This window comes from Micromys minutus, assembly GCF_963924665.1.
Source record: "Micromys minutus genome assembly, chromosome: 6".
Classification (NCBI taxonomy): Eukaryota; Metazoa; Chordata; class Mammalia; order Rodentia; family Muridae; genus Micromys; species Micromys minutus.
In genome coordinates, this window is record NC_137975.1 from 24955583 (window position 1) to 24968955 (window position 13373).

The window sequence follows — 13373 nt, forward strand, 5'->3', positions numbered from 1 at the left end:
GAAGGTGGAGCGCGGAGTCTCCTAGGAGACCAGCTCGAACTGACTGCGCATGCGTACATTCTGGGTCCGGCTGATGCAACTTGCCGCGTGCAAGCCTCCCGTACCCAGAGTAAGGAAGCCGACAGGGACCACAGGCTCGGCCAATCAGCGGCCAGGCACGAGGGTGAGGCAAATCCGCCTCCAGGGAGGTGAGGGTGGGGTTCAGCAAATGACGTTAGGCGGCGCTGGACCGTAGGAGTAGACGCCGTCGGTCCTCCGTCTCGTCCTGCGGCTTCCGGGTGTGCGGCTGCGGCCATTTTGAGCTTCGCTTCCTAGCGCTCTCGCCCGCCACCCAGCCCTTCCGTCTGTGCGTTTCGTGCCTCCGTGCGGGCCGCGGTGTCCGGAAGCGCCGCCGCTGTCGCGTGAGGGGTCTTCTCTATGGTGGAGCGGTCTCACACGGACTAGGACACCTCCTTTGCCGCCGGGATGGACGTAGTCGCGGTCGCCGCAGCTTGCGCGGGCCACCAGGCCGAACGTTATATCGCTCACTACGGAAGCCGCCGCTCTCTGGGCCTCCACTGCCGGCGCGGGAACCGGACTGCACTACCCACTCCGTGGCTGGGCAAGGCTGAGACTGTGTAGGCCTCGGATCCTGCCCGCTCTGCCGCCGCCGAGCTCCGCACTCCTGCTAGAGAAGCTGCCGAGGAAAAGAGATGGAGACCGGAACACACAGGGCTCGGAAGCGGCCTGCCCCTAAGATGGGCTCCTGGTTCCGGCTGCCCTTCCTTCGGCGATTGCACGCCCGCTCTTCCGAGTTCCCGACGCCTTCTGGACAAAATCCCGGGGACTCCGCCCAGCCCGAGCCTCGGACCAGGTACTGGACCAAATTGCTTTCCCAGCTCCTTGCTCTGCTCCCTAGCTTGCTCCAGAAGCTGGTTATTTGGAGTCACCTTTTCGGTGGCATGATTCCGACCAGATGGCTAGACTTTGCAGCAAGTTACAGCGCTCTGAGAGCTTTGAGAGGGCGGGAGGAATCTGCCGCTCCCACAGTGCAGAAATCTTTGAGTTCACTGCGGCTGGACTCTTCTTCGGAAGACTTGGTTGTCAGTTCTCTTGATTGGCTAGAGGAGGGACTCCAATGGCAGTGCTCGTCCTCAGACCTGGAATTGAATCTCAAGGCCCAGGAAAGAGCTTTAGACTCTACAGCGCACACTTTCCTCCTGGAACAGCAGCTGTGGGGAGTGGAGTTGCTGCCCAGTAGTCTTCAAGCCGGTCTAGTCTCCCACCGAGAACTTGGCTCTTCATCCTCTGGGCCGCTGAGCACTCAGAGCTTAGGCAATTTTAAGGTAGTTTCCTATCTCCTGAACCCTTCCTACCTGGACTGCCTGCCCCAGTTAGAGCTGCGCTGTCAGACCAGTGTTGGAGCTGGCCAACTTGTGGATTTCCGAACACTATCCCCAGAGAGCTGCTACCTTTCTGAAGATGGTTGTCACCCCCAACCGTTACGAGCAGAGATGTCGGCAACCGGGTGGCAAAGGTGTCCACCTCTTTCTACAGAAGGCCTGCCGGAAATCCACCACCTTCGTATGAAACGGCTTGAATTCCTTCAGGCTAACAAAGGGCAAGAGTTACCCACCCCTGACCAAGATAATGGCTATCATAGCCTGGAAGAGGAACACAACCTGCTCCGGATGGACCCACAGCATTGTACAGATAACCCAGCACAGGCCGTGTCCCCTGTTGGAGCCCGTTTGGAGCCCACCGAGAGAAAAGTGGAATTGGTGATTGAAGAAGTGTCACAGAGCCCCCAGGGAAGCAGTCTGTCTTGTGAGTTACCTGTGCAAAAAGACTGTGAAGAGGACCACACTAATGTGATTGAAGGGGGCAACCTTCCTGTTTCTACCAGACCAGCTTGTAGCAACAAACTAATAGATTATATTTTGGGAGGCGCCTCCAGTGACTTGGAAACCAGTTCCGATTCTGACAGTGAGGATTGGGATGAGGAGCCCGAGGATGATGGTTTTGATAGTGACGGCTCCCTGTCTGAATCAGACATGGAACAAGACTCCGAAGGGCTTCACCTTTGGAACTCTTTCTACAGTGTAGATCCTTACAACCCCCAAAACTTTACAGCCACAATTCAGACTGCTGCCAGAATTGCCCCCAGAGACCCGTCTGATTCAGGGAAGTCCTGGTCTGGCAATTCTGATGTAAGCAGTTTTCAGGCAGGACTCCTTCCTGAGACCCCTGACCATAGTTCTGGGGAGGAGGATGACTGGGAATCCAGTGCAGATGAAGCAGAAAATCTTAGATTGTGGAACTCTTTCTGTAATTCTGAGGACCCCTACAACCTTTTAAATTTTAAGGCTCCTTTTCAAACGTCAGGGAAGAACTGGAAAGGCTGTCAGGACTCAAAGGCATCTTCTGGAGCCACAGTGGCCTTTTCTGGCCATCACACCTTACTTTCTTGTAAGGCACAGCTCTTAGAGAGCCAAGAAGATAACTGTCCTGGCTGTGGGCTGGGTGAGGCTCTTTCTGGAGAAAGATATACTCATATCAAGAGAAAAAAGGTTTGTTCCCTTTTACATGACTAACTTGTTGTATTTAGATATGGTTACTGTGGCAGCATGACTTCCGGTGGAGGCACAGTTGTGCATATTTTTGAGGAAGGCCTCTGAGCTTGTGTGCTTGAATTGAGAAATACTCCTTTGACCCTTCTTCCCACTATAGTGAATTGTTCTTATCCAAATGGAAGATGCCAGTGTTAAGATGTCAACAGGGGTGTCATCTGGGTTGGTGGAACCTGAAGGTTATAAATGGCTTTGCATGTATTTTATTTGGGAGTATATTTTCCTGGCTATGGTGTCTTTATTCCTGTCCATTGGAATCCAGAGGAATGATACTATCATGTAGTGAGTTAGATTTGTCTAGTTGTTTGCCCAGAACGCGTTATTGTGTGTGCCTGTAATCCCAGCACTTTAGAAGCAGGTGGGTTTTTTAGAGTTTTGGAGTCTAGCCTGGTCTACCTAGTGAGTGCCAGACTAGCCAAAGATACATGAGTCGACCTTATCTCAAAGACAAAACAAAAACACCTGGCTTTCCTGCAGCCAGTTGTGTCCCAAGCTGGTCAGAACTTCCAGCCCAGTTTGTTTTTTAGGTCTCATTATGTAACGCAAGACCTCACTTTGGAGTCCAGGCTGGCCTTTGAGCCTGGCGTCTCAGCTTCCCAAGTGAGGGATAAATGTGAACCTCTGGGCTTGCTGAAAACTTCATGGGGCAGTTACTGTATCACTTCTTACTGCTTACTCAGCTGAAGTTACTTACTGAAGACACACCACCCCGGGTACAAAGGTGTCTTCTATTGTTGAGTTTCTTAGACTTATTTGGAAAGAGAAAGCAGTGGGTGAGTTATCACTGAACTTCTCTGTTCTGTAGCTCCAGTGCTTGTCAAGTGAACAGTGTATGAGGAGCTCCTGGGTCTGAGGAGCCCAGCTTTTTAAAAAATTATTTAGAAACTAAATGGTAGTAATCTTTTGTCTTGCCTATAGAGGCATAGTAAGTCATGCTAAAAAATAAATTTTAGAATGGTTTGATGAGCCTCTATATTTGTTTGTTTATAATTAAAAATATATTGTTGATAGTGAGGTTTGATGAGCTCTCATCCTCGAGACAGGCAAGAAACAAGTAGAGTGGGGGGGTGGAGCACTTGACTCAGACCTGTGACCTGTTCTGCTCTGTGTGGGTTAGGACTGAGATGGAGGTGGGCGGGGCAGCCAGACTAGACTTCATCGGCTCTCTTAAGGCCTCCTATCTACTTCCTTACCCAGTGGGAGTGTTAAAATCTGTGTACAAGACTTGTTTTGTCTTGTGATGCTGAGGGTTGAAATTGTGGACCTGTTGTGTATTAAACACTCACCCTGCCACAAAGCTAGCTACATCTCCAGCCCAAGTGACCAAAACATGAATGAGTAAATAAAACTCAATTCAGTTTCATGCCTTTGAATGGCTAAGACCAACCTCTTGTCTCAGTGTAGTTTAAGAGGATTGACTGTGAGCTAGAACCAACACTTTGACTGTGAGCTAGAACCAACACTTAGGTTGTGTCTAGCTATGATAGTTATTTGACAGCCCTTGGCTACCTGCCATTCTTTAATTCTGTGGGAATACTGAGTAGTGTCCAGTCTTAGAGGGGGGTTTTGGGGTCATGGAATGCGAAATACTTCCTGTTTTGACAAAACAGCAGCCTGTAGATTTTGGAATCCTGGTTACAGCATCAGATGCTGTGGGATTTCGGCCGCTCACTGGCATCTGAGTCCTTGTCTGCACAATGGTGGTACAGGTTTATATATGGGGTCAGCATGGGGCTCGAATGAGAAAATCTGTAAAATTCTTTGGACAAGTTTGGCATTTTGTGTACAGTATAAAAGTGCTTATCTTTATTTATCTTAGTGACTGGGTAACCACTAGACTGCAATATCTAGTAAGGTGTTACATGCCTACTAATTGTCCTCGGGGGCATTCCTGGGCCTGATGTAAAGGGAAGGAAAGCTCTAGGCCTCGGTGGGATTAGCTGATGTAACTATTAAACATGCTTTAGAGCAGCTATTTATTACTTTTGGAGTTAATTTTTTTTTTTCTTCTTCTTCTTAAGACAGGATTTTGTGTAAAGCATTCTGGCTTCTTTTTTTTTAAGAGTTATTTATTTATTGTAAGTACACTGTAGCTGTCTTCAGATACACCAGAAGAGGGCACCAGATCTCATTACAGATGGTTGTGAGTTACCATATGGTTACTGGGAATTGAACTCAGGACCTCTGGAAAGAGCAGTCAGTGCTCCTAACCACTGGAGCAATCTCCAGCCCCTGGTTTCATTTTCCTGATTGTCCCACTTTAGCCTCAGTTGCTGAGGTTATGGGATGGGCCTTGGTTTATTAAGGTTGTCTCTGTTGTGGTTACTCTCTGAGTACTTTATCATTGTGGGGAAAGAATTCTAACACATGGAATTTCTGTATTTCTCCAAGAATTAAAGGCTAACGGAGGTGGCAAACAGTTTCCCTAAACACAGTTCCCAACTAACTTTTGTGTGTTGGGCACAAAGGTCCATCTCTTTTGGTGTTGCCATGGTGTTAATTCTAAGATCCTAGAGTTACTAACATTGTTTTTATCTTTCTAGGTAACCTTCCTTGAAGAAGTTACTGAGTATTACATAAGTGGTGATGAGGACCGCAAAGGACCATGGGAAGAATTGGCAAGAGATGGATGCAGGTTCCAGAAACGAATTCAAGAAACAGAAGTTGCCATTGGCTACTGCTTGACGTTTGAGCACAGAGAAAGAATGTTTAGTAGACTGCAGGAGTGTGTTTCAAAGGACTTGCTGTTGTACTAGTGAACAGCCTGCAGCCCTCACCCACTAGAGAAGTTTCTCTTAAAAACACACACTGGCAGCTGTCCTTGGACATGTTTTTAAAGAAACAACCTGTATCTAGTGATGTAGTTTAATTATTTTTGGGTAATTTGTCTCATTAGAAACACAACCTTGATAATGAAGGATCTCTAATCTTTAATCCCTTTTCCCCCCTATTTAGTTGGATGTGGGTTTTGTTTTTTTGAGAGGGTCTTACTACATAGTTCTGGTTGGCCTGGATCTATGTATCTAGACCAGATTGGCCTTGAATTCGGTATCTTCCTGCCTCTGTTTTCTGTGCCACCATGCCCAGCTGGAAGTGTTTTAAAATATCCTCTGCTTAGCTGGGGTGAGAGAGGCCCTTTGAATTTTTGCACTTTCAAAACATTTCTTCTGGAGGCATAGGTCAGTCTCGTTCACATATAAGCTTCAGACTAGATGGGCTGTGTGGTGAGACCAAGGCTTAGAGAATGAGCAGAACAAAACAAGTCAGGTTTCTGTGGAGACTGAGGCAGGAGGATAGAATGGTCCAGGTCTGCCTGGAACTCTGAACTCCAATGAACTCAAGGCCAGCAAGGGGAGTTTAGCAAGACCTTTTATTTTAAACTCTGAATTGAAAGGAGGCTAGGGATGTAGCTCAGTAGCAGAGGGCCCCGCCTACATGTGCAAGGCCCTGGGTTCAGTCTCCAGTACTGCAAAAAAGGAGAAAACATTGTCTTGGAAAACTATAAGGCTTAAACCTCATATTCATTTCTAACTCATTACGCATACTTATCTAAAAACTTTGAGTTCTTGTGTGCTTTTTCTATTCTAAAATTAGTGGGCTTTTTTTGGTATTTGTCTTCCTATATTTGTCTGTTTTATATTTTGAGGTGGAAAGATTGAGGCAGGACCTTGAGCTCATGGCAGTGTTCCTGCTTCAACCTCTTGAGTGTCAAGCTATGCTTGCAGGTTTTTTTTTTTTTTTTTTTTTTTTTTTTTTGGTTTGTCTGTGTTTTGGGATCTAGGCTTGCCTTGAACTCATTACTTACCAAGGATGACCTTTAAAGTTCCTCTTGTCTGCTGTGGACAGCACATGGCGTGTGCCACACATCCAGATTTTTTCTATATCTAGGTCTATTAAGGTATTTCCAAGGATTCCCACAAGCCCACAAATGCAGTACTTTCTTGACTGGGAAAGCCATGTTGGTGTTTTTTAAAGGCATACACTATGATACCCAGCTGGTCTGCCAAACTTTAACATCTAGTATATTTGGTTCCTGTGTAAACTGTCCATTTGGAAGGTTTCTGTGTGTTGTAGTTCCAGTTGAATGTGGCTCTTTGTAGCTTTCAAGAATGGGTAGAAATTATAAAGCACTCTAGGAAGAACCCATTGCATTGTGGACATTTATTTTCTAAACTCAGAAGCCTAGAAATGTTCTAGGAGGTGTAAGGGAGACATCTTAGAAATTGAGTTTTGTTTTGTATATCTTAAAACCAGTGTTACTTATGCCCTGCCTCAGGACTAGCACCTTTCACACAGTGGCAACACTGTAAACTAGGATTGTACAGTTCTGAGTTTTCAAGTATGAAATGTTAAATACAAAGGTCAATATCCAGGTTTATTGTGTTCTACCTTATATAGAGAGAAGCAAAGCAGAAAGTGTAGGATGGCCGGAAAGTCTGTGTCCTCCACAAAGCTCGTTTTAGATACAGTTTGTGAGTAGGTATGCTTGGTTTGTTGGGTTAGCTTCCCCTCTTGTGCATGTGCATGGTTGTGGGAATTGTAACCAGCTCTTTAATGGTCAGTTCTTACAGTGGGAATGTGCACAAAAGAGAGGTCCTCAGAATTGGTTGTGGGGATGAGCTTTTCCAGAAGAACTGGCAGGGTAACTACCTCAGTTTATAATCTCCCTGGTTATTCCGTTTGATGTGCTCAAAGGTCTGCCTCAGTGGTGACAGATGCCCATCCACACACAGTAGTAAGAGTGCAGCACCAGAAACATTGGTCTCATTTTTGAAAACCCTCATTTCTGTGCATTTTATGCACTTTCCTTTAGTGAACTCCAGAGTGTGCTGCAGAGACTGGTTTAGTGCTGTGGAAATGGTCTAATTTAGACACTGCTGTGTTGTTGGGAAAGCAGGCATCTTGACTTTAGGAAGAAAAACTGTGACAATGTATAGACATTTCTTTTAAAACCAGAGTGCAGCTTAACACTTGATTTCAGACGATTAGGTTGTTTTTGTTTCTGAGACCCAGCACCTGTATATTTGCAAGGAACAGGACATCTGTACATTCATGGTGTGTTTGAGATGTTTGGAAATTGTTCTTCACTATCAAATAAATAAATGACTGGTTAAAATAATCTTGCCTGCAGGCATGGCCAGAGAAGGGTCTTTGTAAAGTGACTGAAGGAGAAAAACAAAATTATTCTTGTCGATGTCACCCCATCCCAAGGAAGGAACACCTCCAAGGCAAGCCGGGCCTGACTGTTGTAGCTGAACACTTTACACGCAAGTGTCGCAGTGGTGCTTTAGAGATCCCGTGTAGCACGTGAGGCTCTGTACCGGTGGGACCCACACTTCTGAGTGCTGAAATGTGGCAACCCTTTGTCTAACTTGAAATCAAAACCCTCAGATTTTATTTTTTATAATTTAAGAAAGGTAGAGTTGGAATGAGATTTTTGAGTTGTCTTCAGATCAGTCATTTACATGTAACTAGTGGAGATTTTATAGCTCAGATTATATTTGTATATAATTAACTAATCTGTAAATTGTAATAAATATATTTGCAATTATTAAATGCTATGTGACATTTTATGTATTTTACATTGGTTTTAGTATTATGGGACAGGATTTTCAGACTTAACTCAGTTAACCATCTGTTTTCTGTGGTAGTGGTTCTCAACCTTCCTAATGCTGTGACTCTTTAATACAGGTCCTCATGTTTTGTTTGTTTTGCTTTGCTTTTCAAGATAGGGTAGCTCTGGCTGTTCTGGAACTAGCTCTGTAGACCAGGCTGGCCTCCAATTCACAGAGATTGACCTGCCTCTGCCTCCTGAGTGCTGGGATTAAAGGCATGGGCTACCACTGCCTGGTTAATACTTCTGAGAACCACTGCTCCAGAGAGCCCTGACTAATAAAATGTATGAATGTTTTGCCTGTGTGCATGCAAGTGCACCACTTGCACGGGCCAGATCTGAACTGGAGTGACAGATGCTTGTGAGCTAGCATGGGTGCCGAGAATCTAATCTAGATATTATCTGTGCGAAGCAAGTGCTCTTACCTGCTGAACTCTCCAGCCCCTTGCTTTGTTTTTTTGAGGTGGTCTGTTGTAACCCAGGCTGGCCTTGAATTAGCTGTGCAGCTCAGGATGACCCCAAGGGCTGGGGTTACAGATGTTCACCACCACACCTGGCTCATGGTATACTCTTTAATATCACCAGAAAAAGATGGAAAAATGATTTGTGGACAGTGAGTTGCTTGGTCCATGGGAAAGTGGATAAGACAGCTGATAGGACTGGCCGTCTTAATGCTGTGTGTTCCCATACAAACTTTTTTTGGGGCAGGTTTGCAGGTTCTGTTCTTTTAAGAACTTGCCCACCCCTCATCCCAGTACAATCGGTCCAGTTTCTTCTTGCCTTTATTGTTGACTTTTTAAAAGATGGAGGTCATGTAGCCAGTTGTTAGCCTCAGGCTGGCTGTGTAGCTGAGAATGTCAAGTTCTCCATCTTACCTCAGCCTCCCTGGTGTTGGGTGCACAATTCTTATGCTTCCTAATTATTTTCTATGCTTGGTGTTTGCCTGTATGCATATGTGTGAGAGTGTTGGATCCTTTGGAACTAGAGTTACAGACAGTTGTGAGCTGCTATGTGGGTGATGGGAGTTGAGCCTGGGTCCTCTGGAAGAGCCAGCCAGTGCTCTTAACTAATGAGCCATCTCTCCAGCCCCTTAATTTGCTCTCTGACACCATGACCAAGGGAGAGAGGGTTTCCTAGGCCTGCACTTCCACATCAGTGCTTATCACGGAGTTTCTTATAATACTCAGGATCACCTTTCCAGGACTCAGAAATTAAAGTACAATAAATAAGTACATTAATAATCAAGGAAGTGTACCACAGACTGGCCTCCAGGCCATCTAGTTGGGGGCATTTTCCCAGCTGAGATACTTCAGATGACTAGCTTGTGTCAAGTTGCCAAAACAAATAACCAGGACACCAAGCCACCATACCTGTTGATATTTTCACTGCTGTTTTCTAGATTTTGGCAGTCTGGGGCCTGACTCACCTATAGGGGTATCCTGAGTGCCTGTAGAACTGGGGACTGCTGCTGACTAAATGGAGCTCAGGCCAAAACTGAAGGCGCTTCAGAGGAGTTTTTAAAAAGACATATGGGGATATATGTTCTAAAAAAATAAATTTGAGGCACCAGACTAGAGAAATGGCAGAGGGAGTTTCCAGACAGCCAGGTATATATACACAAAGAAACCCTGTCTCTAAGGTGGCTGGGGGTGGGGGGGAGTGAGAGAGGAGATTAAATTTTCACATTTTTTTTTACTAGATACTATTTACATTTGATATGTTATCCCTCCCCTACTCTTGATACTCTATTTACATTTGAGATGTTATCCCCCACCCCCTCCCATTCCCCCTCCCTCTCCATTTGCCTTCACAAAGGTGGACTTCCTCCTAATCACCCTCTCTACCCCATTGCCCTGTCATTCCCCTACATTGGGAAAACATGCCCTCCCTGGACCATAAGCCTCTTCTCACATTGATGCCAGACACTGCTATTTTCAGCTACATATGCAACTGGAGCCATAGGTCTCAATGTGTGCACAAAGGTTGGTGTTTTAGTCCATGGGAGTTTTGGAGGGTTTGGTTGGCTGATGTTATCTTCCCATGAGGTTGCAACCCCTTTCAGTTCCTTAGGTCCTTTCTTTAGCAACCTCATTGGGGTCCCCGAGTTCAGTCCAATGGTTAGCTGCGGGCATGCTTAGCTGTATCTATATGACTCTAGCATAGTCCCTGGGGGCGCATCTCTCTCTGGTTCCTGCCAGTAAGTACTTTTTAGGATTGGCTGTAGTGCTTGGATTTGGTGGCTGCATAAGTGGTGGATCCCCAGGTGAGGCAGCTTCTGAGTGATCTTTCCTTTAATCCCTGTTCCTTGCATTTACTCCTGTGAGTGTTTTGTTCTCCCTTCTAAGAAGGACTGAGGCATCCCCCTTTTGGCTTTCCTTTTTTTTGAGTTTATGAGCATCTTTTAAGGGCTAAGTACCCTCTAACTCTAGTCACGGGATTTGGCGCGCCCTCTTGTGGCCTCTGAGGGCACTGCGGGCATACAGTACACAAGTGCAGGCAGAACATGTACATGCATAAAAATAAAATTAACTTTTCAAAAGACAGATATTTTTTGAATACAGGGCCTGGAACTTACTATATAGACCCAAGGCTTTAAAAAAAAAAAAAAGACGGGCTGGAGACATGGCTTAGTGGATAAGAGCACTGATTGCTCTTCCAGAGGTCTTGAGTTCAAATCCCAGCAACCACATAGTGGCTCACAATCATCTATAATGAGGTCTGATGCCCTCTTCTGGTGTGTCTGAAGACAGCTGCAGTGTGCTCATATACATAAAATAAATAAACAAATCTTTAAAAAAAGATACAAATCTCACTCTGTAACACTAATTGGCTGGGAACTCACTGTATCGACCAGGCTAGTCTCAAATTCAGACACCCTTTGCCTCCAGAGTGGTGGGGTTAAAAGTGTACACTGCTATGCCTAGTCAGGCTAGCTCCCGTAATCTTTTAGCCAGTTATTTAAGATGTATTTATGGGTATCTTTTCTGCATGTATGTCCGTGCACATGTGTGTGCAGAGCCCGAGGGAGCCAGAAGAGGACATCAGATCTCCTCCAGAACTGGAGTTACAGTTGTTAGCTGCCGGGTGAGAGCTGAGAATCAAACCCAGGTCCTCTGGAAGAACCCAGTGCTCGGAACCAAGGAGCCAACTCTCCAGATTGGTTTTGGTTTTGAAACAGGTTCTCCATGTTTAGTGGGGCTTCCTGGCTTGGAACTCATTACGGAGACCACGCTGGTCTCAGACTTAGAGAGATCTACCCGCCTCTGCCCGGTGCACGCTGGGATTAAAGGCATGAACTACCATTCTTGCCAGTTTTGGTTTTGTTTTAGGCAGATTTCAGTAGCCAGGCCTGGTGGCTCACACCTATTGTCACAGCACGGGGAAGCTGTCACAGGGAGACTGCTGAAGTCACTCGGCAGTTAAAACAATCAAAACAACATTACACATACACACACAGAGACACTCAGGAGAAAATTACCCTCTGGATCTCAAATATCACCATTAAGAGACACTCAAGGACCCTATTTATCCATCCCTTGCCTGCCTTCTCATATTACCAATTAAAATGACAGCTCTCCCCGACCTTGTCAACATTTTTAGTTGTTTAGACTTGTCAACATTTAGTTTCTTGGCTACTCCACCACCTATCAGCAAACTTCTTAGTAGGGATTGTGTGAGCTGGAGTCTAGAACCGTGCCTGGAAGCAATAACTATGTGTTGAATGTGTTCACTGTCTTAATGTTACCTCTTATCCAGCTCTTACTGTAGTTTGGTCACACAGCAATGTCTGTCTAGAATCAAACAGGCCACAATTGGGGATGGAAATAGACATAGAATTTAAAGGTCCTTGGAGAAAAGTTACAGTGAAGTTTAATTTGTAGAATGTAATTATAAAATTCAGTTTGTGGCTAGGGACACCACATCAATTAATTTAAGTGTCACTAACAGGGTTCCTGTTAATTTATGAATTCAAACATGAACAAATCAGTGGGGGCCTTTCTTTTCCAGAATTAATACAATGTATGAAGAGGAGTACCAGAATATCTATCACCCTGGAGGCGGAGAACATTGACTTCGGATTCCCGCAATGCTCCACTGAGTCCACAAGATGGCGCTGGCTCACCAGGTCAGAGTGTCTGATGGCCCCGTGGTTACTGATGGTCTAATGGCAATTGCTCCCTTGGAAGGTCTCTTTCTCTATATGAACAACCCCTCTGCCTTGCTCTGACTCCACCTTATTGTGGTGACTACCTGGAAGTGGAGCTGGTCCTTATCAGAAACCCAGAATTTATATTTGAATGCAAATAAATAAGGCCATTCTTCCTGCTAAACACAGTACATAAGCAAGAGCTCTCAGACACTGTTCTAGATTTTTCCTAGCTAGTACTTGCCTCCTGTGCGTATTCCATCCATGGGGCAGTGGTTCCAAGGGGGAGGGGAGGGTGCGAATGGATCTGCAGGTCCAAGAAGGGAGTTGTCCGCATGACTGCCGGGCAAGGAGGAAAAACACGAGCCATTTGATTGTGTCCCCACCCCCCACCCCCATGGCATCTACACTGCCAAGGCCAAGCACACTCTTTGATGAGTTAATATTGGCCCCAAATGAGCCAGTGTCACATCTAGATGAGATGCTGTTCTATTTCCTTCCATTCTGTGTCCCCAGTCACTCCGTGCATTTGCGTATGATTTCCCTGTACGTGCAGTGACCCAGGCGACTTCCTGCAGTATGGCCCTGTGCCTCTCTCTGGTTCTGCTTGATTGGACTTCAGACAGAGGATGGGCACGTTCCTTTGTCTGGGAATTTGCATAAAAGGTTTCTTCCTTTTTTTTCTCCACCCCCCCCCCTCTTTCTTTCTCTTTCCTTTTTGTACTTCTGATTGCCATTTTGTTTTGTTTTTTGTTGGACAGGAACGGGGAGGGGGGCGGGTGCTGGGTGTAGGGGGTTGGGTGTAGGTGTGTGTGTGGGAGTGTGTGTGGAGGGAGTAAGGGTGTGGGAGTGTGGGGGAGACATTCACGTTTAAGTAGAGTTCCTTCTCTAAGATACTTTTTCAAGAGTGACCTCTTAGTTGGTGGGGTGTGAGGGTGGGGTTGACAGAGGTGGAGTAAGGAGATTGGTGGGAGGGGGAGGGGAGGGGGGTTGGGTTGTACCC

General features: G+C 45.9%; 1 protein-coding gene across 2 annotated transcripts; it reads left to right on the plus strand.

Moving 5' to 3' along the window:
* Window positions 1-256: 256 nt before the first annotated feature.
* PPP1R15B (protein phosphatase 1 regulatory subunit 15B) lies at window positions 257-12359 on the plus strand. 2 transcript variants are annotated; one of them, XR_013975061.1, is made up of 3 exons: window positions 257-2549; window positions 5153-7089; window positions 12232-12359. XR_013975061.1 is itself a non-coding variant. In XM_080918362.1 (2 exons), the coding sequence occupies exons 1-2, from the start codon at window positions 693-695 to the stop codon at window positions 5363-5365; spliced, it is 2070 nt and encodes a 689-aa protein (XP_080774488.1). In that variant the 5' UTR covers window positions 257-692; the 3' UTR covers window positions 5366-8097. The 2 variants fall into 2 exon arrangements, 1 of the variants encoding a protein (XP_080774488.1); XM_080918362.1 differs by lacking the exon at window positions 12232-12359 and having other exon boundaries at window positions 5153-8097.
* The last annotated feature ends 1014 nt before the right edge of the window (window positions 12360-13373 follow it).